Source organism: Heloderma suspectum, chromosome 2, assembly GCF_057233095.1.
Source record: "Heloderma suspectum isolate Gila_16-S chromosome 2, 16-S_ref, whole genome shotgun sequence".
Lineage (NCBI taxonomy): Eukaryota > Metazoa > Chordata > Lepidosauria > Squamata > Helodermatidae > Heloderma > Heloderma suspectum.
The window spans coordinates 375,642,806-375,669,870 of record NC_139459.1 but is presented as its reverse complement, the minus strand read 5'-3'; the positions used below and the strand labels follow the sequence as shown (position 1 = coordinate 375,669,870).

The window sequence follows — 27,065 nt, the reverse complement described above, 5'->3', positions numbered from 1 at the left end:
CTTGTCCACAGTAGTAGATCTGGTGGCCATCTGATGTGAAGTGGCCCATTCCAGTCCAGTTCACTGGCACCCAAAATGTCTATCTTTAATCTTGACATCTCCCCAATAACCACAACCAATTTGCCCTGGCTCATAGATCTTACATTCCAGGTTCCTATGGTGTGTTGATCTTTAGAACATTGGATTCATCGTTCACCACCAGCACCACCGGCTGCTAGCCATCCTTTCGGCTTTGAGCTAGCTGCGTCATCACATCTGGGGCTAGTTGAACTTATCCTCTGTTCCTCCCCAGTAGCATTTTGACCATCTTCCGACCTGGGAGTCCCATCTTCCGATGGTGTGCCAACGTATCTCTGGTTGTGCTGATCCATTTAGTTTTCATGGCAAGAATACTGGGGTGGGTTGCCGTTTCTTTCCCCAGGGATCGTATTTAGTTAGTCTGACCTCTCTGCCATGACCTTCCCGTCTTGGGTGTCCCTTCACGGTTTAGCTCATGATGTCATTGAGGTGCACAAGCTTCAGCACCACGACAAGGTAATGATCTCCTTTGCTGGAGACTCGGTTCATACTGGGCCAATTTTTACAGTAACTGGTGTACTCATAGGCTGAGGCCTTGGTTTTCTATCAATTCCTATTATTGGTTCCCTGCGTCCAGAGAAGGGGGTGCACTTTTATTTAAAAGACAGTAGATGGCGCCAGTATGCACAAGACAATCATAGGGCTATCTAGGGATGGCAGAGAAATCCGCCACGGACTTGGCCCCCCGGAGTCCGTGGCAGAATGGACTACCCCCACCACCACCCCATGGAATCCCCCCTGGGACAGACCCTACCTGGTCGTCGGCTGGTCCGGTCTGTCCGCAGCTGTCCACTGCTCCATCTGCGAACGCAAATGGCTGCTGCCTCCTGAGGACAGCGCAACGGAGAAGGTGGCGGTGTGGCAAAAGCAGGAGCGTCCCTGCTGTAGCCGTGATAGGCTACGTAAGTATTTACGTAGCCTATCACAGCTAATGCAGGGACGCAAATGGCGTCCGCTACGCCGGACACCCTTTGCGTCCGCAGCCCGGCAGCGGACAGAAGTCCTGCTGCAGACGGGCCTGGCCGGCGGCTCTGTGGCCTTGCCATGGAGTGGAGCCAGCCGGGGAGGATTCCGGGCGGAAGGAAGGATCGCCTCCCCACCCCCACCCCCACCCCCAGCGGATGCCCCAGAACGGAACCAGATAAGTGATCCGCGCACCCCTAGGGCTGTCTGTCAATGGTCAAAGTGAGAAAAGGTTTGTTTATTTTTAGCTTCCAAATGTTGGGGGAGGAATTTTCAACTACCTGCAACCCTTCACTAGAATCTCCGTCCTCATGTCATTGAGTCTGCTGCCTTTCATCCGTTTCTAGCCCTTACTGGCTGGCTGGCCTCTGCCTCTACCACTGCCTTGCCCTCTCATCGGGCACTCATTTCTCCAGTGTCCTTCTTGTTTATAAAAATCACACACATTTCTCGAATCTCTTTGTCTCAAATACCTAAATTGGTCACCTCCACCCCTTTCCTGGCCACAGCCTCCTCGTATGCGGCCACGAAAGCCACTTCTACTCAATGCAACTGCCAAGCCTCTCTTTCTTCCCCTTCTCTGCCATTTAAACACATGCACTGCCACACCCAAAATTTCTTCAACTGTCTTCCCTTGCCAGCCAAGCAAGTGCTTCACAAAATATTCTTTAATATCTGGAACTGGCTGATCTACAAACAATCCAACAATCAATGCCCTATTCTTTTGAGTATCAACATTAATTCCTCCTCCAAAAATTAGGATAGCCTGAGACAGCCGAGTAAAAAAACTCAGCTGGAGACTCAGTTGCCAGTGGCATAGTCCCCTTCACTTTTGCCCAATTGACAGTTCTCTGCCCCATCTATTGCAACAGTTCCCTCACTTGGATATGGTACTGATGAATGAGTGCCATCCTCCTCTATGAGCAGGATCATTAAAATTCAGATCTGAGGGTGGATCAAGGAAAAGCATTTATCACAAGTTGAGGAGCTGCTCCCAGGGGGTTCAACCAAAAGGACTCACCAAGTCTCCTTTTGAATTTGGCAAATTGGGCTGGTGTTAAAAAAAAAAAAAAAATTGAAACAGTTGCATACGATCTGGAATAATAGGGCTATGAGTTATTAAAATAAATGCAACCTGCTGGAGGAATCCTTCAGGATCTTCTTTTATCTTTGATGTATTTTGCCCCCAAAGTACCAGGTCTTTTAGCTTAAATGAAACATGTTGATAGTGGGGAATGTGAGCAGTCATGGGGTTAACCAGTTGAATGGCTTGAGCCTGATCTCCAGGCTGTCCGTGCTGAGTCTCCAGCAGCTTTTTCTGCATCACAATATGGGGCAGGGGCAGTAGCTACTTTGGGAACAAAGCCAGGATGAGTCCCGCAATAGGCTTCATTTGCCCATAGGCACCAATAATCCATCTGGCCAGGAAATTTGTCTTCTAATACATTCATCAGATCTTTTAACATTTTCTGGTTAAAGGATCCTAATTTTGGGCAGGTATATGACATTACAGGCCATCTCTCAGTGCACAACAAACACACAGCCTTTTCTTAGACATTCTAACCAGTATATCTACAAATGTTAACATGACGTCTAATGGTGAACCCGTAGGTACATTTTTTCCTGCACCCATGATTCCGATCTTACCCTAAGATACTTCTGACTGTGTATACCTTTCAACACCAGTCTCACTTGGATCGTGAATTCACTTAACTCTGATTGTTGGCCTTACCCTTCTATGAGGACCCAGCCTTATTGAAGGTCGCCCGGGCCCCTCCCGGAACGCAAAACACCATAATTCTCAACGTTGACAACCCAAAGGAGCAACCCACGTTAGAGTCAACCATTCGGGTCGACCCTGCCGCCCACAGTAGGGCTGGTTCTTTATGAACCTCTTCCCAGAGCTGGTCCAAGCCCAGTTGAGGCTCTAGCCCACTCCAGCCACAGCACAGTCCCCGGCTGCAAGGCCTCAGTAGCAAGCCGCAAGTCAAAACAGTCCAGCAGAGCAAGCAAGCGAGCAGAGGTAAGGGGGGGGGGAGAGAAAGAAGAAGGCAGTCCTGCCAACAGGTAACAACAGATGAGGCAGAGTTTTCCTCTAGCCAGCCAGTCCCACTGTTTGGGTTGTTCCTGTGCGCTGCTCCCCCATTGCCTGGACAGCAGGTCTACCCATCAAGGAACAAGAGAGGAGTATCAAGTGGGCCTTAGGAAGCATTACTAACAACAAAGTTAGCGAAGATGACAGTATTCCAGCTGAGCTATTTCAAATCCTAAAAGATGATGCTGTTAAAGTGCTGCACGCAATATGCCAACAAATTTGGAACACTCAACAGTGGCCACAAGACTGGAAAAGGTCAGTTTACATTCCAGTTCCAAAGAAGGGCAACGCCAAAGAGTGTTCAAACTACCATCAATTGTGCTCATTTCACATGCCAGCAAGGTTATGCTCAAAATCCTACAAGCTAGGCTTCAGCAGTATGTGAACCGAGAACTACTGGAAGTACAAGCTGGGTTTCGAAGGGGCAGAGGAACTAGAGATCAAATCGCCAACATTCGCTGGATCACGGAGAAAGCAAGAGAATTCCAGAAAAGCATCTATTTCTGCCTCATTGACTATGCTAAAGCCTTTGATTGTGTGGATCACAACAAACTCTGGCAAATTCTTAGAGAGATGGGGGTACCAGACCACATTACCTGTCTCCTGAGAAACCTGTACGAGGGTCAAGAAGCAACAGTAAGAACCGGACATGGAACAACCAATTGGTTCAAAATTGGGAAAGGAGTACGACAAGGCTGTATATTGTCGCCCTGCTTATTTAATTTATATGCAGAGTACATCATGAGAAACGCCAGGTTGGATGAATCACAGGTTGGAATTAAGATTGCCGGGAGAATTATCAACAACCTCAAATACGCAGATGATACCACCCTAATGGCATAAAGCGAAGAGGATCTAAAGAGCCTCTTGTTGAGGGTGAAAGTGGAGGGTGCAAAAGCTGGTTTGAAACTCAACATTAAAAAAACGAAGATCATGGCATCTGGCCCCATCACTTCCTGGCATATAGAAGGGGAAGAAATGGAAGCAGTGACAGATTTTACTTTCTTGGGCTCCAAGATCACCACAGACGGTGACTGTAGCCATGAAATTAAAAGACGCTTGCTCCTTGGCAGGAAAGCTATGGCAAACCTAGACAGCATAGTAAGAAGCAGAGACATCACCTTGCCGACAAAGGTTTGTATAATCAAAGCTATGGTTTTCCCAGTAGCAACGTATGGCTGTGAGAGCTGGACTGTAAGGAAGGCTGAGCGCCGAAGAATCGATGCTTTCGAACTGTGATGCTAGAGAAGACTCTTACGAGTCCCCTGGACTGCAAGGAGGTCAAATCAGTCAATCCTAAAGGAAATCAACCCTGAGTGCTCATTGGAAGGACAGATATTGAAGCTGAAGCTGAAATATTTTGGCCACCTAATGCGAAGAGAAAACTCCCTGGAAAAGACCCTGATGCTGGGAAAGATTGAAGGCAAAAGGAGAAGGGGATGGCAGAGGATGAGATGGCTAGATAGCATCACCGATGCAATGAATATGAATTTGAGCACACTCCAGGAGAGCGCAGGACAGGAAGGCCTGGCGTGCTATGGTCCATGGGGTCACGAAGAGTTGGACATGACTGAACGACTGAACAACAACAAAGCTGTGGCACATTTCTCAGAGGACAGGTCTATCTATCTTGGCAGACCTGCGGCCCAGGCCTTCTCGCTATTCAGTACCAGATCTACCTGAAAGTGGCAGACCTGTTCCCTGTTGCTAGCAGAGCTTTTAAAAAAGGTGCTACCATGCACAAAATGTACAGCTCCAAGAAAAATCTGCAATTCCAAAAGAAGATTGCTGCTGTTCAGATTTCAAGGCCTGCAAAAGTTGTATTGTTAGCTGGTGTAAGAAAGGCTAAGAACAATGTGAAAAGTAAAGCGAGTCGTCCAGGCTCTTCTGGAAGCAAATACCTGATCAAGCAGACTCATTTCTCCGTCCACTGCTAAGGACTCTCCCCACAGACTCCCCTGCTACTCCCTAGAGCTGCCTTCCTCAACCTGGTGCCCTTCAGATGTTTCGGACATTAACTCCAATCACCCCAGCTAGCACGGTCAATGGTCAGGAATGCTGGGGTTTCAGTCCAAAACATCTGGAGGGCACCAGGTTAAGGACATAAGAAGATAAGAAGAGCCCTGCTGGATCAGACCTGCCAATATACAAAATACCCTAGGCAATGTACAAAGTTAAAAACAATTTAACAAAAACCCAACAATAAAAACAATACAGCATAAAAACAGTATATAACAGTCAACAATGAGGAACAGGTGCTTCTCACCGCCACCGCCACCTGGGGTGCCAGTGGCAGGGTCGGGTCAAGAACTTGCTCCTTCAGGGCAAGTGCAGCCCCATCCAGAACTGGTTGACATACCTCAATACCTGAATCAGGACCCTTCACGATGAGCACCTGGATTCAGCTTCAGCTTGTTCTCCCTCATCCAGCCCATCACCAACTTCAGGCAGTCATTCAGAGGAGTCACACCTTCCTTGGATGAAGATGTTAAGGAGAAACAGATTTGGGTGTCAGCAGCATACTGAGAACACCCAGCCCCAGATCTCCTGATGGTCTCTTGCTGCGGTTTCATGTAGATCTTGAACAGCATCAGGGATAGGATGGAGCCCTCAGGGACTCCAAGTAACAGCTCCCTTTTTCAAGGAGCAACTATCCTCAAGTGACACCATCTGGAACCACCCTGAGAGAAAGGCGCACAACCACTGCAGAGCAGTGCCCCCAACCCCCAACTCCGTCAAGCGATCCAGAAGGATACCACGGCTGATAGTATTGAATGCTGCTGAGAGGTCCAAAAGAACCAACAGGGATGCACTCTCCTTATCGATTCCCAGGCGAAGATCATCCACCAAGGTGACTACAGCAGTCTCAACTCCGTATCCTGCTCTGAAGCCAGTTTGAAATGAGTCCAGGTAACCAGTTTCATCCAGGGCTGCTTGGAGTTGAATGGACACCACCTTCTTGATTACCTTGCCCCAAGCTGGTAAATTACTTACTGGTCTATAATTATTGGAGTCCAGGGGGTCAAGGGAGGGCTTCTTCAGGGCTTCTTCATACACAGCCTCTTCATCAAGAGGCACCATCAAACCCTGCGCAAACACTCGCCAAGGAGTTCTTGGCTATCACACTCTCCTGCATTAGTGCTGCTCAATTCCCAGCATCTTACTACTCTGTGTAGGCTTCCAAATGTCATAGAATGTGATGATAAGCATGTGCAAGGAAAGTGCACAAGCGTGTTGTAGCAACGTGTGCTGTGCACGCAAATTACAACCACAAACTGCTGTGCAGCTTTGTCCGCCACCCCCAGGAAAATTCCAGCAGATGCCCATGCTGACAGTCATGCCAACTGGCCTATAGTTATTGAAGTCCAGTAGGTCAAAGGAGGGCTTCTTCATACTACAGCCAGGAAATTCCTACCTGGATTCATCCTGTTGAAATAAGCTTGAAACTGGCTATATATGCATATATATATATATATATATATATATATATGAAAATTAATTAGAAAATTTTCTAATTAGAAAATTAGAAACATCAGAGGTAAATTCCAGGCAAAAATGGGTATGATCAAAAACAAAGATGGCAAGGACCTAACAGAAGCAGAAGAGATCAAGAAAAGGTGGCAAGAATATACGGAAGATCTGTATAGGAAGGATAACAACATTGGGGATAGATTTGACGGTGTGGTCAGTGAGCTAGAGCCAGACATCCTGAAGAGTGAGGTTGAATGGGCCTTAAGAAACATTGCTAATAACAAGGCAGCAGGAGATGATGGTATTCCAGCTGAACTATTTAAAATCTTGCAAGATGATGCTGTCAAGGTGATGCATGCCATATGCCAGCAAATTTGGAAAACACAAGAATGGCCAACAGATGGGAAAAAATCAACTTATATCCCCATACCAAAAAAGGGAAGCACCAAAGAATGTTCAAACTATCGAACAGTGGCACTTATTTCACATGCCAGTAAGGTATGTAAGGAGGACAGCAATGACAAATCTTGATAAAATAGTGAAGAGCAGAGATGTCACACTGACAACAAAGGTCTGCAGAGTTAAAGCAAACGGTATTCCCCGTAGTAACCTATGGCTGCCAGAGCTGGACCATAAGGAAGGCTGAGCCAAGGAAGATAGATGCTTTTGAACTATGGTGCTGGAGGAAAATTCTGAGAGTGCCTTGGACTGCAAGAAGATCAAACCAGTCCATACTCCAGGAAATAATGCCAGACTGCTCACTTGAGGGAAGGATATTAAAGGCAAAACTGAAGTACTTTGGCCACATAATGAGAAGACTGGATACCCTGGAGAAGATGCTGATGCCAGGGAAAGTGGAAGGCAAAAGGAGGAGGGGCCGACCAACGGCATGATGGATGGATGATATTCTGGAGGTGACGGACTCGACCTTGGGGGAGCTGGGGATGGTGACGGCCAACAGGAAGCTCTGGCGTGGGCTGGTCCATGAAGTCACGAAGAGTCGGAAGCGACTGACCGAATAAACAACAAAAGTTCAGCCATCCTCCACTTGGTGCCGTCCAGATGCCTTGAGAACAATTTGCAGCTTCCCCCAGGTTGAGGAAGGCTGAACTATATTTTTTTGGAGAAAAATCATGCTCCTGGAAGGGACCAAGAGAATCAGTATGTAGTAGCTGTTGTTTAGCAAAATAAGAAATGTAGAAGTTTCCTGACTTGTCAGCGAGGCTAAGGTTAAGTCAAATTGCATATCATGTTCCTGTTCTTCGCTTATCGTGTCCTATGACCCATTTCCTGTATCATAAACAACGGAGCTAACTGAAAAACCGCAAGAGAAGGGGCGGGGGAGAAATTCGTCTGTGTGAACCATATCTATAAAAGCAATGTGTTAATGTGCCTCGGGGCTTTTGGCTCTTTGGAAGTGATTCCAGCCATAAAGCCCGCGCGTTAATAAAGAAGAACTCTTTTTCCTTCACTCCGTGGTCTCTCTGACTCTGATTTCTGCAACAAGTATTGGGGGGGGGAGTTTGCGGGGACCCTCTGTTTGTTTCCCCAACAGTATTAAGCCGTGAGGAAGGCAGTGTTGTTGTTGTTGTTCAGTCGTTCAGTCATGTCCGACTCTTCGTGACCCCATGGACCATAGCACGCCAGGCCTTCCTGTCCTGCGCTCTCTCCCGGAGCGTGCTCAAGTCCATATTCATTGCATTGGTGATGCTGTCTAGCCATCTCATCCTCTGCCGTCCCCTTCTCCTTTTGCCTTCAGTCTTTCCCAGCATCAGGGTCTTTTCCAGGGAGTTTTCTCTTCGCATTAGGTGGCCAAAATATTTGAGCTTCAGCTTCAGTATCTGTCCTTCCATTGAGCAGTCAGGGTTGATTTCCTTTAGGATGGACTGATTTGACCTCCTTGCAGTCCAGGGGACTCGTAAGAGTCTTCTCCGGCACCACAGTTCGAAAGCATCGATTCTTCGGCACTCAGCCTTTCTTACAGTCCAGCTCTCACAGCCATATGTTGCTACTGGGAAAACCATAGCTTTGATTAGACGGACCTTTGTCGGCAAGGTGATGTCTCTGCTTCTTACTATGCTGTCTAGGTTGGCCATAGCTTTCCTCCCAAGGAGCAAGCGTCTTTTGATTTGGAAGGCAGTGTAAAGGTTCGCAAACAGGGAGGCAACTTCTGCCGCTCTGCTCTGTAAGGGTTAAATGAAGTGAGCTCCACTTCCTAGAGAGGCAAGAAATTGTGCGAGTGGGGAAGAGAATACTGGACGCACCCCACCTTGGTACTTCCGGGAGGGAAATCGGCCTCCTGAGATTCCGGGCGGGGGGGGGGGGTTATTATCATTGGGGCCATAGAGAGGCGAGGAGGAGAGGTGGGGGGGGGGCAGAATGTGGGTGTCTTTTTTGGAGGGAGGGCTGGATAACAAGAGGACAGAGCCCCCACTCACAACCCTCCTCTCGAAATCACGGGGGGGGGGGCGCATGGGGGTGGGTTCTGATCCATGCAACCCAGCTGCAAAGTGGCGCATGGTCTCTCTTGCAGGATTCTCCTCTGGGAAGGTCTCCTCGGGGCTGAACCCAGACCCCGTGATATATTGGGGGGGGGCGCCTTAGTGTAGACGAGAGAGCCTAGCATGGTGGAGGGGGAGGAAAAAGACGTCCCCCTCCCCCCAAAAGAGGGAAAGGGGCCCCTGATAATCCAAGCACGTTCTGATGGAAACGGACTCCATATTGCATTGTTTCGGTTGCATGAGTTCCATCCAGTCTCCATGGGATATGGGGATGGGATTCGTGTTTTTGGTTTTTTTTAAGATTGTAAGGAGGGCCAGCATTCTGTTCACACAGTGGCCGACCAGCTGCCCACAGGAAACCCCCAAGCAGGACACAAGTGCAACAGCACCCTCCCACCCATGTTCCCCAGCAACCCGTGTACTGAGGCATATTGTGTCTGATGCTGGAGGTAGCATAGAGTCATTGATAGCCTTCTCCTCCAGGAATTTGTCCAACCCTCTTTTAAAGCCATCCAAATTGGCGGCCATCGCTAAATCTTGTGGTAGCTAATTCCATAGTTGAACTATGTGCTGTGTGAAGAAGTCCTTTTTATCTGTCCTGAATCTCCCTCCAATCAGCTTCATGGGATGACTACAGGTTCAAGTATTATGACAGAGGGAGAGAAATGTCTCCAAATTCTCCACACCATGCATAATTTTATACATCTCTATCATGTCTCTGTCACCTCTTTTTTAGGCTAAACAATCCCAGCTATTATAATCTTCCTTCATAGGGGAGTTGCTTCAGCCCCTTGATCATTTTAGCTGCCCTTTTCCCAACTGTACACTATCTTTTTTTAGGTACAGTGACCAGAATTGTACCCAGTAATTTTAAGAGTTGTCACACCATAGATTTGTATAAGGGCAGTATGATATTGGCAGTTTTCATTTCAGTTCCTTTCCTAATTATGACTAACATGGAATTTATCTTTCTCACAGTAGCCGCACACTATGCTGACATTTGCATTGAACCGTTCACCACAGCCCCAAGATCTCTTTCTTGTTTAGTCATCGCTAGCTCAGATCCCATCAGGTTATACTTGAAGTTGGAATTTTTTTGCCCCAACATGCCCCAATGTACTGCTATACTTTTCATAGACCTTGAATTCTTGTTTGCAATGGACTTGGACCCACATAGTACGGAGATAACAAACTGGAAGCTATGGTTGTCGAAATCACTCTGTGTGTGGGATAACTCTGGACTCTTGAACCTGTCTTGACTTTTGTTTTTGAAACGCCGTGTCCTTAGTGCTGAGCTTCCAACAAACATTTCAAGGTTGGACTATACCTCTGCATGCATGGATTTGTTTCAGTCTTACTCTGCAACCCTTGTTTTGGATAGTCTGGGATGTAGGAATCATCTTGAGTCCCTTGTCCAGTATTTGGAAAGCTGTCTCTTTGCCTAGGATGGCTTATGCCAGGAGTGATTCAAGCCCCTTATGTATTGGGAGCTGTAGAGACTACAACGGGGAAACCGCATTGTCTGGATCTCTGACATGGTTATAGTTACTAGTTTTGGATTGTTGTGGAATTACTTATGGAGGCTACTGCTAATTGTCACCAGCTATACGATTTCTGAGGAATGTAATCATTAAGCTTTTACAGTGGGATTTGCTACAATAAAAGTTTCTCACCGATTTGGGGTGTCAGAATGCCAGTGTGTGTGCTCGAAGGATCAGACCCATGACATCTCTCCAGCAGCTTGTAGCCTTCTCAGCTTCCCACACTTCAATTAATGCCCAGGGGAAGACATCATGAGGTATTTGGGAGGCCCACAGGTTCTGAACTCAGTTGTAAAGCCTGAAATTCAGGGTCACTAGACAATTAAAAATGTGGCTGGTTAGCTTCCTGTACGCATCCAGAGGAATCATGGAATAGTAGGGTTGGAAGGGGCCTACAAGGCCATCGAGTCCAACCCCCGGCTCAATGCAGGAATCCAAGTCAGAGCATCCTTGACAGATGGCTGTCCAGCCTCGTCTTGAACGCCTCCAGTGTGGGAGAGCCCACCACCTCCCTAGGGAATTGGTTCCATTGTCATATTGCTCTAACAGGAAGTTTTTCCTGATGTTCAGCCGGAATCTGGCTTCCTGTCACTTGAGCCCATTATTCCGTGTCCTGCACTCTGGGATGATCGAGAAGAGATCCTGCCCTTCCTCTCTGTGACAGCCTTTCAAGGCCTTGAAGAGCGCTATCATATCTCCCCTCAGTCTTCTCTTCTCAAGGCTAAACATGCCCAGTTCTTTCAGTCTCTCTTCATAGGGCTTTGTTTCCAGTCCCCTGATCATCTTCGTTGCCCTCCTCTGAACCCTCTCCAGTTTGTCTGCATCCTTCTTAAAGTGTGGTGCCCAGAACTGGATACAGCACTCATGTTTTGCAGGACCTCAGGAGGGAGAGGTATTAGGAAAGATATGTTGGGTAGACATCTGGAAATGTTCTTGGCCACTTAACAGATAACAGTGTCACTAGTGATGTATACCTTTCGTGTAGGATATGTACATACGTAAGCAACATTTTCAAACGTTTTCTGTATCTTTTAAAGTGGAAAATTAAAATGTTTTGACAAGTACAAGAGATGTTGGATATTTATTGAATAAGAAAGGTGGTTTCATAATGGAAGTGACATTTTAATGCATTTTCTTTTATTTCAGGTGCCATAAATACTCAGAAAAACTACAGCCTGCAAGCCCGTAAGCCAGGGATGGGGGAAACTATGGCCCTTCAGATGTTGTTAGACTCCCATCAACCCCAGATAGCATGGGACATAGGGATGATGGGAACTGTAGTGCAACATCTGGACAGCCCTACCCATGCTGTAAGTAGTGAAAAGGATCATAAACTGGATTATGCGACAGGACACTATTGCCTAACAGCTAAAGGTGTTGGCAAGCACAGAATTAGTGTTATAGGAAGTACACATTAAAGACAAACATTGAAAGAATTCTTTGGCAGCCCAACCAGAGAGAGGAAGGCGACAATGACTCTCATCCACTTGTACAAACACATTCACCAATACCACCTCATGAAAAGGCTAGCAAGAGTAACCTGGCTTCAACTGGCCCAGGACATTCTGAAGTGTTCTTTACACTGGGATGGGAAACACGGCCCTCCAGATGTTGTCTGCCTCCCACGAGCCCCGGCTAGCACAGCCAATTGGCTTGTACAGTAGAACACTCGTGAGACTTGAGCATGGGAGAATTGCAAGATCTCCTGCCCACCCTGACACATCTTCCAGAATCAAGGAACTAGCTGTGACGGTGTTATTATTGGAGGGACGAGGGCCATGAGTCACTTCACCCGATTTTGAAGGGTTAATATGCACCTGCGTGAGGTGGGAGGGGATCTCTGGGAGGTCCTTCTGCCTTTTCCTTGTCTCCTCCATCTCCTTTCCTATCTTGTTCCTTCTTCCTCCTGCAAGGGATGCTGACCATGGGCCAACCTCAGCCAACTTACCTCGAGATGTAAGCTTGTTATATCTCCAGTAAAGCCTGTCCTTAACCCACCACTCGAGTGTGCTTTGTCTACATCCCTGGCTACCCACTGGGGGCCGATTCGAACTTCAGTTACAACTCTCCACTTGGTTCCAGCATTGTCAAACTCATCTCTTTGCTACCTTTTCTCTCCTCCTCCCTTGTGTGTCTTGTCTTTTTAGTTTGTAAACCTGAAGGCAGGGCCTATCTCTCCCCCCCCCCCCCGCATTTCTTAACTGGTGTGAGCTACTTTAGGAGACAATATTGGTCTGAAAAATGGGAGAAAAATATGACAATACATCAGGCGCTGGGAGCCTCTGGCCCTCCAACTCCCTTCAGCCCAGCCACAATGGCCAATGATGAGGGATTATCGCAGCTGTAGTCCAACACCAGGAGGGCCAGAGGCTCCCCAGCAATGCAATATATAAAATAAATATAACACCTATTCAGGTGTTCTGAACCTGAATAGGGCAAATGCGCCAAGAGAAGGAGCACTTCAGCCCCACCCCTTTCCCTATTCACATCTGTTGCCCTCTACTCGTGGAGAGTGACATTTGGAAGAGGAGAGCGTCCTGTATCTGTGGCATTCCACACAAGCCAGAACTCTGAAAAATCATGTTCTGGCTCTCATGGACAGCCTCCACAGATACGGGAGGCTCTCCTTTTCAGACTGTTGCCCTCGACAAGTAGAGGGCGATGGATGAGTTGAGGGAAAGCAGCAGGGCTGGAGCGCTCCTTCCCCTCATGCATTTGCCCTGTTCATGTTCCAAACACCTGAATAGGGCTATAGCCCCCTCACATCTGTGCCGTCTCTCTGGAATGAAGTGAGGTTTGTGCTAGTACAGAACCTGTTCCCGCACTCAAAGCATGTTTATGTTTTTTCCCCTGTGGATTTTCACATATTTTAAAGCAGTTATTTAGAACACCTATACGCCATCCTTCCAATGCAGCTGCATTGCTCACGGCAGCTTATAGCAAAGCAATCCCACACGAGATTAAAAAAACAGCATAAAAACAGAAACAGACTCAACAGCTAAAAACGTTCTAAAATGTTGATCTACTACATAAAAATCATCTAGCCAGCAAGACAATTGCTTGTCAGTACAGGAAAGTTTTAACTAGTCAGCAAAAAACAGTAAGAGAAAGGGCCAAATGGATTGTACAGGGTAAGATATTACACAGTCTGAGTGCAGCCACTGAGAAGGCCCTCTTCCTTGTCCTGAACAATCGTGGCTCAGCCATGGTTGGGACATGGAAAACCTGGCTTACTGTAGTGTAAAGATTCCCCTTGGATAAACCATTTCTCATGTCCTTCAAGGGATAATGCTAGATTTCGGCTTGACGCAGCCACCAACTCCGAGCTCACAACTCTAGGCTACACATGCACCCATCTTCCAGGATGTGAATGGTTCAGACTGGCATTAGAGGGAGCGGAGAGAAAGGAAGGGAGCTCTAGGTGCTGAGGGAGCCAGTCAGTAAGCAAAGCCACCCCAAGGCCTGGTTTTCATGTGCTAAGGCAGGGGAGCACAACCTATGCCCTGCAGGTCGCACACAGCCCCCAAAACCCTGTTTCGCAGCCCCCAAGATCCCCAGTGACTGCCATAAAAGCCACCTCCACTGCAAAAATGCAACGCTGTGGTGCTAATGGCAGCAGTAAATGGGGATTGGGGCCCTCCCTCCCCTGCAGCCTAGATGGCTGCTTTACTATTGATTTTGTCTTGGATGATGCTCTGACTTGGATTCCTGCATTGAGCAGGGGGTTGGACTCGATGGCCTTGTAGGCCCCTTCCAACCGTACTATTCTATGAGTCTATGATTCTGTCACTAATACTCTTCACAGCCCTGATGGCTGCTTTACTGCTGATAATAACGCCTGAAGAACCGTGATGGATCAAACCAAGGGTCCATCTATTCCAACATCCTGTTCACACAGCGGCCAACCAGCCATCGGCAGGAACCCCACAAGCAGGACAGGAGTGCAACAGCACCCCCGCACCCATGTCCCCCCAGCAACTGGTATAGATAGGCTTTCAGCCTCCGGTACTGGAGGTAGCACAGAGCCATCAGGACTAGTAGCCACTGATTGCCTTCTTCTCCATTTATTTGTCCAATCCCCTTTTAAAGCCATCCAAATTGGTGGCCAACACTACATCTTGCGGACTTGAGTTCCATAGTTCATGCGCTGTGTGAAGAAGTATTTCCTTTTATATAGCGGTGGTAAAGCAGCGATTGGGTGGGCGTGGCTGAGAGGAGGGGGAGCCTGCTGTCTCCTCCTTCCCCAGCACAGTGGCCTGTGAAGTGTGTGTGTGTGTGTGTGTGTGTGTGTATGTGAGAGTGAATGTGTGTATGTGTTTGTAGTTATGAGTGAGTGTATACATGCACATATGTGGCCCCTGGCGCCCCGGAGGACACCAATGCGGCCCTCAGGGCCAAAAAGGTCATGCACCCCTAGCTCTAAGGAGATGAGCATTCTGGAAGGAAAAGGCTGAGGGATGGAAGGGGGCTGTCTCTTCAGAGCCTCCATTTTGAGCTGCACTTTTATGGCTGTCCAGAACTGAATGTACAATGGCTGATGGCAAGTGACATCAGTGAATTTCCCAGTATTTGTCCAAAAAAAGGCCCCCTCTCTCTGCCACAAATACATAAAGATAAATATTCAGTGTATGGATAGTGTCATTACACAAATCAGTCACGAGGTGACACGACTTAGTTCGATCTGGGTTGTCAGGCATTTCCTGTGTCTGTTCTCCGCTTCATGGAGACAATGAAGTTTATGTTTAGCTTTCTGACTGGTCTGTCCTCTCACAGCCTTCCGTGACACAGGAGTCGCAAGACAGTTTCTATTCTTTCTGCCATACGGCAGAAGTTCCCCTAAGGATTTCCCTCACACAGGTATGTCCAGCCAAGCACTTTCTGGCTGGAGTTTGGTCTGCATACACAACACCTCCTCTGTCCACTTTAAGGAGCTCTTATTTACAAAAGCACAGCCTATAATAAATGTGGAAGTCTTCGGGGTGATACAGGACACTTAAGAACATAAGAAGAGCCCTGCTGGATCAGACCAAGGGTCCATCTAGTTCAGCATTCTGTTCACACAGTGGCCCGCCAGCTGTCGAGAGGAAACACATCTCTTCTTCTTCAATGCCCTCTTATACTGACCAGCCCAATGAGGACTGCATGCCCCATCGCAAAACAGATTTAAAAAATGGGAAAAGGGTGAGGAAAGCCAGGGAAGAGTTCAGACATATGGATGTTGTGACTTCCTTATGAGGAGGTGGCAGGGAAGCAGCACTAGCAGCTTTGCTTAGTCAGTGCCTAATGTGAAAACACTGGCTCTTCATTTACACGATAGGAAATATACACCTTTTTTTAAACAGCAACAATGGATTCGTGAAGTTTCTTCACTCTACTGTAGATCTTCAAGAAAACAAGAAGTCTTCAGGGCCTGGAAAAACTGGCAGTTCTACAGCGGTGCAGATGAAAATCTCATTGAAATTCATACATTTAAAGCCTTTATATAGTTCTGCCCCACCCCACTGTATGCAGTTCCACCCCTACCTCACCCCATGTGATTTCCTGGGTATGAAGTGAGTTTGATTCTACTACAGCATCTCTTTTCCTGCTACAAGAATGGTTATGTTTTCTCATGCTGTGAACTCCTGTGTACTTTTATGCTGAATTATTACAGAACCTCTTATTACAGCATAAAGATATTCGGGGGTTCCCCCTGTGTGAATAATTGCTGGAGCCCATTGAGACTTATTGCAAAACAAATGCTTTCACATCAACCTCATCATTGCTATGCATTCTCCCCTCAGAGAATTCGTTTATGTCTAAGAGGTTCTGAGCTCCAATTGACGCCCTTTCCACATTCCAGGCATTAAAAGGTTTCTCCCTTGTGTGAATCCGTTGATGTCTAATGAGGAGCGTGCTGGAAATAAAGCACTTTCCACACTCCAAGCATTTAAATGGTTTCTCCCCAGTGTGACGTCTCTGGTGCTTATTAAGTAGTGAGCTCTCACTGAAGCCCTTTCCACACTGCAGGCATTTAAATGGCTTCTCTCCCGTGTGGGTTCTTTCGTGTCTAATAAGAAGCGTGCTCCAAGTGAAGCTCTTTCCACACTCCAGGCATTTAAATGGTTTGTCTCCTGTGTGGGTTCTTATGTGAGAAATAAGGATCGAGTTGTGACCAAAGCTCTTTCCACACTCCATGCATTTAAACGGTTTCTCCCCTGTGTGGATTCTCTTGTGGGAAGTGAGGTGTATGTGCTGACGAAAACTCCTTCCACACTCCATGCACTTAAATGGTTTCTCTCCTGTGTGGATTCTTTTGTGTGAGGTCAGATGTATGTGTTGACGAAACCTCTTCCCACAATCCAGGCATTTAAAGGGCTTCTGCCCTGTGTGCATTCCTTGATGTGCCGTAAGAATTCCACTTTGACTGAAGCACTTTCCACACTCTAGGCATTTAAATGGTTTCTCTCCAGTGTGGGTCCTTTGATGTGCAGTAAGGCTTCTGCTCTGACTGAAGCACTTTCCACATTCGTTGCATTTATATGGTTTTTCTCCTGTGTGGCTTATCTGATGTCTAATAAGGTTTGTGCTATCAATGAAGCTCTTTTCACACTCCAGGCATTTATAAGGTTTCTCCCCTGTGTGAATTCTTTTATGTCGAATAAGTTCTGAACTCCGACTAAAGCTCTTTTCACAATCAGGACATTTAAATGGTTTCTCCCCTGTATGGGTTCTTTCATGTCGAACAAGTTCTGAGCTGTGACCAAAGCTCTTTTCACACATCAGGCATGTGAATGGTTTCTCTCCCGTGTGGGTTCTTTCATGTCTAATAAGGTGTGAGCTCTGACTGAAGCTCTTTCCACACTCCGAGCATTTAAATGGTTTTTCTCCGGTGTGTGTTCTTTTATGAGAGGTAAGGTGTATGTGCTGACGAAAGCTCTTTCCACACTCCAGGCACTGAAATGGTTTCTCTCCTGTGTGGATTCTTTCATGAGAAGTCAGATGAATGAGCTGACGAAACCTCTTTCCACATTCCAGGCACTGAAATGGTTTCTGCCCAGAATGCATTCCTTGATGCGCAGTAAGAATTCCACTCTGACTGAAGCACTTTCCACACTCCAGGCATTTATATGGTTTCTCTCCTGTGTGGCTCCTTTGATGGGTAGTAAGAATTCCGCTATTGCTGAAGCACTTTCCACACTCCAGGCATTTATACGGTTTCTCTCCTGTGTGGCTCCTTTGATGTGATGTGAGGTTTCTGCTTTGACTGAAGCTCTTTCCACACTCTAGGCATTTAAAGGGTTTCTCTCCAGTGTGAATTCTTTTATGTCTATTAAGCTCTGAGTTCCTACTGAAGCTCTTTCCACACTCCAGACATGAAAATGCTTTCTCTCCTGTGTGGGTTTTGAAATGCATTTTAAGGCTTGATTTATCATCACAGCTTTCTTCACATGGAGGGCACTCACCCTTTCTTTGCCCTTTGCGTTTCTTTTTATGGACTGGAATTTCATGGAAGTCCACATCCAAATAACCAATAGATTCATTCCTCTCATCCATTTGGTTTCCCTCCTTGTTCTTCATTCCATCTTGACTCCCAACATCCTCTTCTATGTCTAGGCAGCCATCACTTTGCTCCAGCACTTGACAAGCTTCTCCATCATTTGCTCTTTTCCACACATCCCCTGCTGAAATAAAGAAACCTGACGTGAGAATACTAAATGGGACTTCTAATTACAGAATGAACAAAATCAGTGGCCTGTTCGCTTGTAATGCTAAGCTGCTGAGGGTTAATTGACCCACTGGGCTTCATAGCAGATGCCAGCCACCATTTTGAATATGCAATCCATAGTAGGCATGTGCCCGCCGTGGCTTGCATATTCAAAATGGCAGCCAGCACACACAGCAACCCACCATGGCTTAAATAAGCCATGGTGGGCTGTGGTGATCATACGAACCCGGTCAATGACCAAGGACAGAATATAAAAGCCACCTCTGATTGGACACCCCTTCAAAGATTTGGTGAGGCGGCCAATCCTGCCACAAAATAAACACAAGACTGATGAATATTGGCCACATTCGATCAACGGGGGGGGGGGGGGGGGATGCAGTATGGGTTGATCCCCCTGCCCCCAGGCACGCCGATTGCGCACCCAGCATTTCCCTAATCACCTGCGCTAAGTTGCAGGCTACCGTGTTGTCCAAACCCAGCATGTGGTACAGTGGAGGTAGCTTCTCACCTGCCCCACAACCCCTACTGCAAGCCATGGGTTTTAGGGTGGGCAAGAAGCCACCCTCGCTGTGCCGCACACCAAGTTCAGATGTTGCAGCAACCCGTGACATGGGTAATTAGGGAAATGCCGGTCGCACAACCCGTACATGTGCGGCAAACAACCCATACTGCATTGTTTCCCCTGCTGATTGTCCGAACCCAGCCATTAAGTGCAAATGAGAGAGGATACTCTGTGTCTGGGACATGCATGAGACAGGAGTTCTGTGCTCTGAATGAACTCAAGGCACTTAAATGGTTTGGAACATAAGGAGAGGCCTGCTGGATCAGACCAAAGGTCCATCTAGTCCAGCATTCAGTTCACACAGTGGCCAACCAGCTGCCCACATGAAACCCACAAGCAGGACATGAGTGCAGCAGCACCCTCCCGCCTATGTTCCCCAGCAACTGGTGTACACAGGCATGCTGCCTCTGATACTGGAGGTAGCACACAGGCATCAGGACTAGTAGCCATTGAGAGCCTTCTCCCCCAGGAATTTATCTAAGCCCCTTTTAAAGCCATCCAAATTGGTGGCCAGCACTCCATCTTGTGGTATCGAATTCCACAGTGTGACCATGCGCCGCGTGAAGAACTCCTTCCTTTTATCTGTCCTTCTCCCTATCCACCTCCTTCAAACCATGCATAGTTTTCTACGCCTATATCATGTCTCCACATACTCACTCACCTCTGAGCTAAACACTCCCAGCCACTACATCCCACCCGCAGCCCATCTTTGCCAGTTTAACGTCTCTCTCTCATTAAGAACAGGACTCACATTCATCAGCCACAGTTTGGAAAGGCATATTGTTATGGGATCTTTCTGCAGAAGCCATCGGTACGTTTTCTGAGACGGGGCCTTCCTGTTGTAAATTCTTCACCGTCGTCTCTGCTCCTGTACTCTTTGGAAACTAGAGAGAATGAGAATAGTGATGCCTCAGTCCCCTATCTAACAAGAAGGAAGGACACTAGGTGAGAGAGATGAAGAAAATATGGGAGGAAACACAAAAGGTTGAAGGCCCACATCTCAACCAGCACCGCGTTAGAGCCAGTGAAGGGAGGGTAGGGGGCTTCAATGCATGCCAAAGCCCACCTCCCCAAGTCACAGCAGATAGGCACTGGAAACAGCTGGGCAGGGAGGAGAAAGGGTGCAGTTGGGATTGCTGCGATCCCATCACATGCCTCCTCCTCTCCACACTCCGCAGTGCCAATCAGCTGAGCAGCAGGGAGGGGAGAGACACACGAGAGGACAGCGATCAACTGTGCAGTGTTGCCTGAAGGCCTCGCTGTATCAGAATACAGGCTATTCCAACCCCGGTGAAGCTGGGTCCATTCACTAGTAGGTCATAATTTGCAGGTTCTATACAGGTTAGCAGGAAGGAGAGAAAATGCGATGAGTACCTTCAGGCATCGGAGCAGTGAAGGGATGATTCTGAAACAACCACTGGGTTCAGACAACACAATAACCCACACTCAATGGTTGGCTATGGGTTGAATGTGGATTGTCACTTGAACTGGGTAGTTGTTGAAACGTGGGTTATCATGTTGCCTGAACCCAGCCACGATAACAAACCATGCTTTGTTAACAATGAACAACTCACAGCCCAACAACCCATGGATTCTCTTCATGGGTTGTGATTAACAAACCATGGATTGTGAGTGCATCTGGGTTCAGACAGCACGATAACCCACAGTGCAACGACAACCCACACTCAACTCTTGAGTGTGGGTTATCATGTTGTCTGAACCCAGTCGTTGGCGGGGTTCAGACAATCATGGGGGGAGAAGAAGCCACCATGGCTTCTTTTCCCCACCCCATGCGACCGCCATTTCCCAAATTACCTGCAGCGCTACGTAGGTTATTGTGTAGTCCAAACCTGGCAAGGTGCACAGCAGTGGTGGCTTCTAAATCTTGCTGGGTTTGGACGACACAATAACCCGTGCCGCATCATGGGTGATTTGGCAAATGATTATGCGAGAGGCACATGAGGGAACAGCGAAAAGAAGCTACAGTGGCTTCTTTTCCCCTGTGATCATCTGAACTCAATCACTGACTCTAAGGCTCAGGGTCTTAAGATCTGAGCAGGGCCTGCTCTACCCATCTTTCAGGTGTGTGAGCAATCAAGAGGAAGACCCAGGAAGACCCCCCCCCCCACTGGTCTTCTATCCCAAATATAAAAACAATTTATACTCAGTGGGCAGCTGCCCGGACAAGTACATGGTTTCAAGTGCTCATTTATGGCCCATGCTGGCTGGGGAATGCTGGGAGTTGTAGGCCTTTTCTCTGTCTAAACATGCATAGGATTGCGCCCTTAATCATTTTTGCTTTAAAAATATACTACCATTTTCTACAACAAAATGGTCCTCATTCACAAATAAATGTGTTCAGCATCAGGGCAACAGAAGAAAATTCCATGTTGTTCCTGAAGTCAGGATGGTGCTATGGTTTGAATTTAAAATGTGAAACTGCACATGCTCAGAGTATTTCTTTTTAATCAGGGTTGGCAGGCAGTTTTATTTGCTTGCTCTAACATGTCAGGAATATAGAAGCAGTTGTAAAGCATGGAATGGTGATGGAGGAGGGAAGAACAGTAATGCACATAGTCATCTAAGATCTTTAAGTCCAAGGTCTAAAATAACAAGCTGCACCACTGATATAACACTTAGAGGGGGTCACCAATCTAAACCAGCTGGTGGGTATGGTACTTTCCAGCTCTCACAGTGGTTGGCTTTAACTAAGTATGCTGAAGATTAGAAAATATAATTGAATAAAGTTGTGGCCCCGAGTTCAGCCCACTTGGTGGCCTTGTTCACACATAATGTTAACCTGTGGTTTGGGTTGTTGAATTCTGGGTTGTTGTGATGTGTGAATGCAGCCACTTTAACAAACCACAGTTTGTTAACTATGAACAACCCAGAAAGAGAATCCATGGTTTGTTGTTGGGTTGTGAACTCTGGGTTGTTTAAACTCTGGGTTGTCATCATTATGTGTGAACCCAGAACCATGGGTTGGTCATGGATTGTTTCACCTGGCTACAGAGGCAACAGACAAGAGTAGTAAAAAAAAAAAAAAAAACACCAGCTGTTCTGCATGCCAGTACTACAGTGCTGCAAAGGTATTTGGGTTACAGGGAGGGAGCGGGCAAAGGAGGAGGGAAACAAAACCCAGAGATTAAGCAAACAAATTTTGTTTTGGTTGTCTGCCATACAAACCCTGGTTAGGGCAATAAACCATGGGTTAACTAAACTATGATTAGCTTTATGTACAAACCAGGGCACTGTCTTTGTCTTCATCCCAAGGCTGTGGGGGGCAATTCAAAGCTTCAAATGTCACGTCATTCTGAGCGAGTTACAAGTAGGACCAGGGAAATCCTTCCAGTCTCCCAGAGGTCCCAAAAATTGTCCCACCACACATTTAAGCAGCTACTCAACAGTCTCTCTCCTTTTCATCTAAGCCCTGGATGCAACAGCATTTCCTCTTCTTCCAGCCAAGAGATGAGGTCACATTTGAGAACCAGAGATCCTTCTTTGAGAGGCAGCAGCGGAGGGAAACAAACCTGTCATTTGTGAAACCCTACAAAAATATCCAGAGATCCTGACCCAGCCTACTGACACCTCCCTCCAGTCCCCACATAAACACAAATGGGGAGAAGGTGAAATATTTTAGAACAGGCATGTAACATATGGGTAAGGGCACAGTGGACCTGAAATCATCCATCTGGTGTTTGTGGTTTGCCCAGCTCTGACTGAAATACCAGGTAACTATTTGTTCTAGATATGGAGTGGTATATAAATATCATTCATAAGTAAGTAAGTAAGTAAGTAAGTAAGTAAGAAAGAAAGAAAGAAAGAAAGAAAGAGGTTGGATCCAGATTTACGCTGGATCAACAGTGCTGGCAGAAGTGGACTTCCTGGCCCCTCACTCATTCATTCCCACTTCTATACCGCCCAATAGGCAAAGCTCTCTGGGCAGTTCGCAGCATGAGAAAATATAATATAAAACCTTTAAGATGCAAGAATTTAAAACAGTTTAAAAACAAGTTAAAAACAATTAAAATAAAACTACCAGGGCCTGATTTAAAAAAACAAAAAAACAAAACTAGAATGCCCCATTGTATGCTGTCAATTGCCTGGTGTGGGAGGAGGGCGATCCCCCAAAACTGGGCAGAGAGACCTTCAGCAAGAAGAGGTCTTCCTCTTGTGGAAGGTCCCTTCCTCTCACACACAGCAGATCCCGGATCCAACCCGGGAAATGGTGTAACGGAGGAGAAGCCAGCAGTGTTCTTCTGACAGCTTTAACGCAGGACAGGGAAAGGAAGCCCAGCCTACAGAAAACGCCGCTTAGACCATCCCACCTGGAAAGACTCTCAGAACGGCACCATGGTTTCTTGGTGGTCCTAACCGAATGAAGGGTCTACAGTCCCTGTCTGGATTTCTCCTCAGGAAAGGTGTGTGACGACTCCCTTTGCAAAAGGAGAAACTAAGGTCAGATGCTTCCTCATAGTCAAAGTATGGAATTAGCTGCCACAAGATATAGTGATGGCCACCAATTTGGAGGGCTTTAAAAAGGGGATTAGACAAATTCATGGAGAAGGCTATCAATGGCTACTAGTCCTGATGGCTATGTGCTACCTCCAGCATCAGAGGCAGTATGAGCTGCTTGGCGATATGCTGGTTTCCTCCTGAATTATCCCCCAACATGGGAGGAGCAGGGCATGGCCCTGGACTTGCCACTGACTCCCGTGGGCATGCATTTTGTCATGACCACTGCTTTGTTGGTGTACATTTACGCCAGCCGGAGAGGTGGGTCCAAGCCCTGGGAGAGGTTAAGATCCAGACTGAGCTTCCCACTCCTCTGTTCCTTCCTCAGTACACCCCAATCTCTACTCATTTTTTTCCCTTATACCATTTTCATTACACTGGCACAGCAATTACACCAGGCATGGGGAACCTCTACCCTGTGGACTGGATATGCACCGCAGGGATTTTCCATCTGTTCCACCAGCTTTTTCTCCAAGTTCCTTCCCATCTCCCAGCAGGGAAAAGCTCCCATCTCCGACTAGCAGTCCATCAGAGACAAGAACCTTCCCTGCAGAGCACTGAAAAAGGCTCCATTTCTCAGAGTTCAGCAGGAGAAAGCTGGTCCAGATTTAAGCTGGATCTTCTGCGCTGGTGGAAGTGGACTTCCCTACCCCCTCCTTCCTGTGGCAGCCCCTCCAGCCCCCTGCAAATGTTACACAGAGTCAAGAGACCCTGCTGAATGGGGTGATGTGTGGTGGGAGAGGGGGATCCCCCAAAATCAGGCAGGGGGCCATTCTGCAAGTGGAAGACAGATCCTGGATCCACCCCATATACGGGTGAGCAACACTGCCGCTGCCCTTCCATTAATTAGCACCACCCAATCTGCCCCAGCTTCCTCGGCCTGTCCTTTACTCTCCCCCTGCACCTGCTCCATCCTTTGCCTCTCCAAAACAGCAATCATTTCTAACCCCCCACTCCACTCCTGTCCACTCCATCTTCCCTTTGTCAGAGGCCAGCTTCTCCTAAACTATGAAATAAATGGAAACCAGTTTGAAACCATTTTAACCTCATCTAACTTTTCAGGTTGCTTTAGAACAGGGGTGGGCAGAAGGTACATTGGGAACTGCTGCTAGATCTCACAGTGATTTGCAATAGATCTACAAGAGTTTCCGATTCCCAAACGGTTTAACAAAACCAAGAACTATAAGTGTTTCTGCCCCTCCCCCAATAATTAGCTCTAACAAGAAAGCTTGAAGGGCAAAAACCAGCAGTTGGTTCCAGATTTAGGCACATGCAACCGGGATGGCATACGCCCCCGCCTTCCCTCAGCTGCCCCTCTAGCCCCCTAAAAATGCTACATATAGGGTTGGGGGACCCTACAGAATGGCATGAGCTGGGATGTTGGGGGGGAAATCAGGAGAAACATCTTTGGTGGATGGAGCCCTTCCATCCATGGAAGGCAGATCTTGGAGCCAACCCCAGGCATGATCCTTCCTTCCTTCCTTCCTTCCTTTCATTCATTCCTATGTCCCACCCTTCCTCACAAAGGAGTCCAGGGTGGTTAACAACCCATCTAGAAACAATACAACATGTGAACACCATTAAAATCATAACTCTAAAATTAGAAATATACCATAGAATACCCTAAAACCATTGCCACAACACTGGGAAACACAGAAAATAATGGTCTATACAACCAAGGCTTGTACGAAGAAAGACGTCTTTAGCTGGAGCCTGAATGACAACGTGTGAAAGGATGATCAGCTCAGTTCTGGTACTGAAAACAAACTCTTGGACTCCCTCAGCATATGCTCAGGAGGTACCCTTGTCCTTAATTCTGAGTGTACAGAAGCCCACCTCTGTCAGTGGCACAACTAGGTAATTTTAGACGCCAGACTTAGGCCACAATCCTATGCATGTTTGGACAGAAAAAAATCCTACAACTCCCAGCTATGCTGGCTGGGGAATGCTGGGAGTTGTAGGACTTTTTTCTGTCTAAATATGCATAGGATTGCACTCTGGACGGTCTTATGGAGGGTGGGGAGTGGGTGGGCTTTACTTGGCCTTGTGTATGGATGGCTTCAGGTCTGAAGCATAGCTGGCTGGGAAATGCTGGGAGTTGTAGGCCTTTTTTCTGTCTAAACATGCACAGCATTGCACCCTGAACGGTCTTACGGAGGGTGAGGGGTGGGCCGGCTTTACCCGGCCTTGTGTATGAGTTCAATTGTGAAGCACTCAGCTAATATTTCTCTTTCCCTCCCTAACCTCTAGCCCCACCCCTTGCTTCACAACTGCTTCTACATTCCTGATACCTTAGAATATATGCCAACCCTGATTTTTAACAAAATAATAGTCAGAGGGCACAATCCTATGCATGTTTAGACAGAGAAAAGGCCTACAACTCCCAGCATTCCTGGCTGGGGCATGCTGGGAGTCGTAGGCCTGTTCTCTGCCTAAACATGCATAGGATTGCGCCCAGAGTGTGTGCAATTTTGCATTTCAACCCCCCTTCCATCATAGCCCCACCGCGATTACAGGAGTACAACGGGAGCTTGCTTCTGCTGCCGCTCTCTGGGCAGCCCGGGGGGTGGGGAGTGGGGGGTCCCCCTGTCCCACGGGGCCCTGGCCTTTCGCCCCAAAGTCCAGCCCCACCTGCACCGCTGCCCGAGGCACCATTTTACATCTGGCTGTGGCTAGCGGGCCTTGAGCTCCCAGGGAACAAGAGCAGGGACAGCAGAGGGGATCCCACAAAGCCTGGGGGCTGCCACGCCTGTGCTTCCGGGGCTGGCTTGGGGGCGGGGGGAGGCTGGCTGGCTGAGCTGAGATGGGCCGGATGCACAGTGTGTAGGGGGGGGTCTTTGTTGTTCCTCTTCCCAGCCCCCCCCCTCGCACTCCCCGCTTGCTTTCTCTCCCTCCTCTCTCTCTCTTTTCTGTTTGCATGGAGCTTTTTAGAGTTTTTGCACCGCAGCTTCCATCTCCTCCCCCCTCGCCCACCCAAACCCGCTTTAAACTCACCAGATCCCCCTCTCCCAGCCTCTGATGCAGCTGCAGCCTGGCTGGGGCTGCTTTGGCTTCCATTGGGGGGGCAGCAGGAAATGACTTTCCTAGGTCAACCCCCCCCCCTTCTTCCTAGGTGCCTCTCTAGGCCGGCGGATTCAGTCCCTTTAACTCTTAGAGAGGCGCGAGCAAGTCTGCGTTCTTATTACGGAGCCTCGGATATGGGGCGGGATAGAAATTTTTGTGAACCGCCCAGAGAGCTCCGGCTATTGGGCGGTTTAGAAATGAAGGAAGGAAGGAAGGAAGGAATAAACAAACCCGTACATACCATAACGAATCCTACTTTAAAAATAAAAAAAAAAGGTTGCTCGGCTTGTTGTAGCTTATCGTAGCTGGTTGTGCCTTTTATTATTTTCTTTATTTGCATTCCTTCATTTATTTTATTAATTGAGCCAGGGGGCGATCAACACACGCACACACACACACACACACTCATTCTAAGGCTGCAATCCTATACATACATATATACCTGAAGAGCAATGGAAGAATACGCACACACACATTTATTATTTATTTTATTTATTTACAATATTTGTATACCGCTCCATATCTAAAACTGACTTCGGAGCGGTGAACATAAAAGGTAAAAGGATAA

The 27,065-nt window shown here is 47.5% G+C and overlaps 2 protein-coding genes across 2 annotated transcripts in view; one reads left to right on the top strand and one right to left on the bottom strand.

The window, feature by feature from the left end:
* LOC146356234 (uncharacterized) overlaps window positions 1-27,065 on the top strand; it is a 943,348-nt gene that overhangs the window by 886,792 nt on the left and 29,491 nt on the right. The gene's annotated exons all lie outside the window — the stretch shown is intronic.
* LOC146356236 (uncharacterized) lies at window positions 11,712-26,651 on the bottom strand. Its single transcript, XM_084831517.1, is given in 4 exon segments — window positions 11,712-16,496; window positions 16,499-18,313; window positions 19,671-19,803; window positions 26,429-26,651. Coding segments are annotated over 4 exon segments (2,079 nt in total). The 5' UTR covers window positions 26,492-26,651; the 3' UTR covers window positions 11,712-16,428.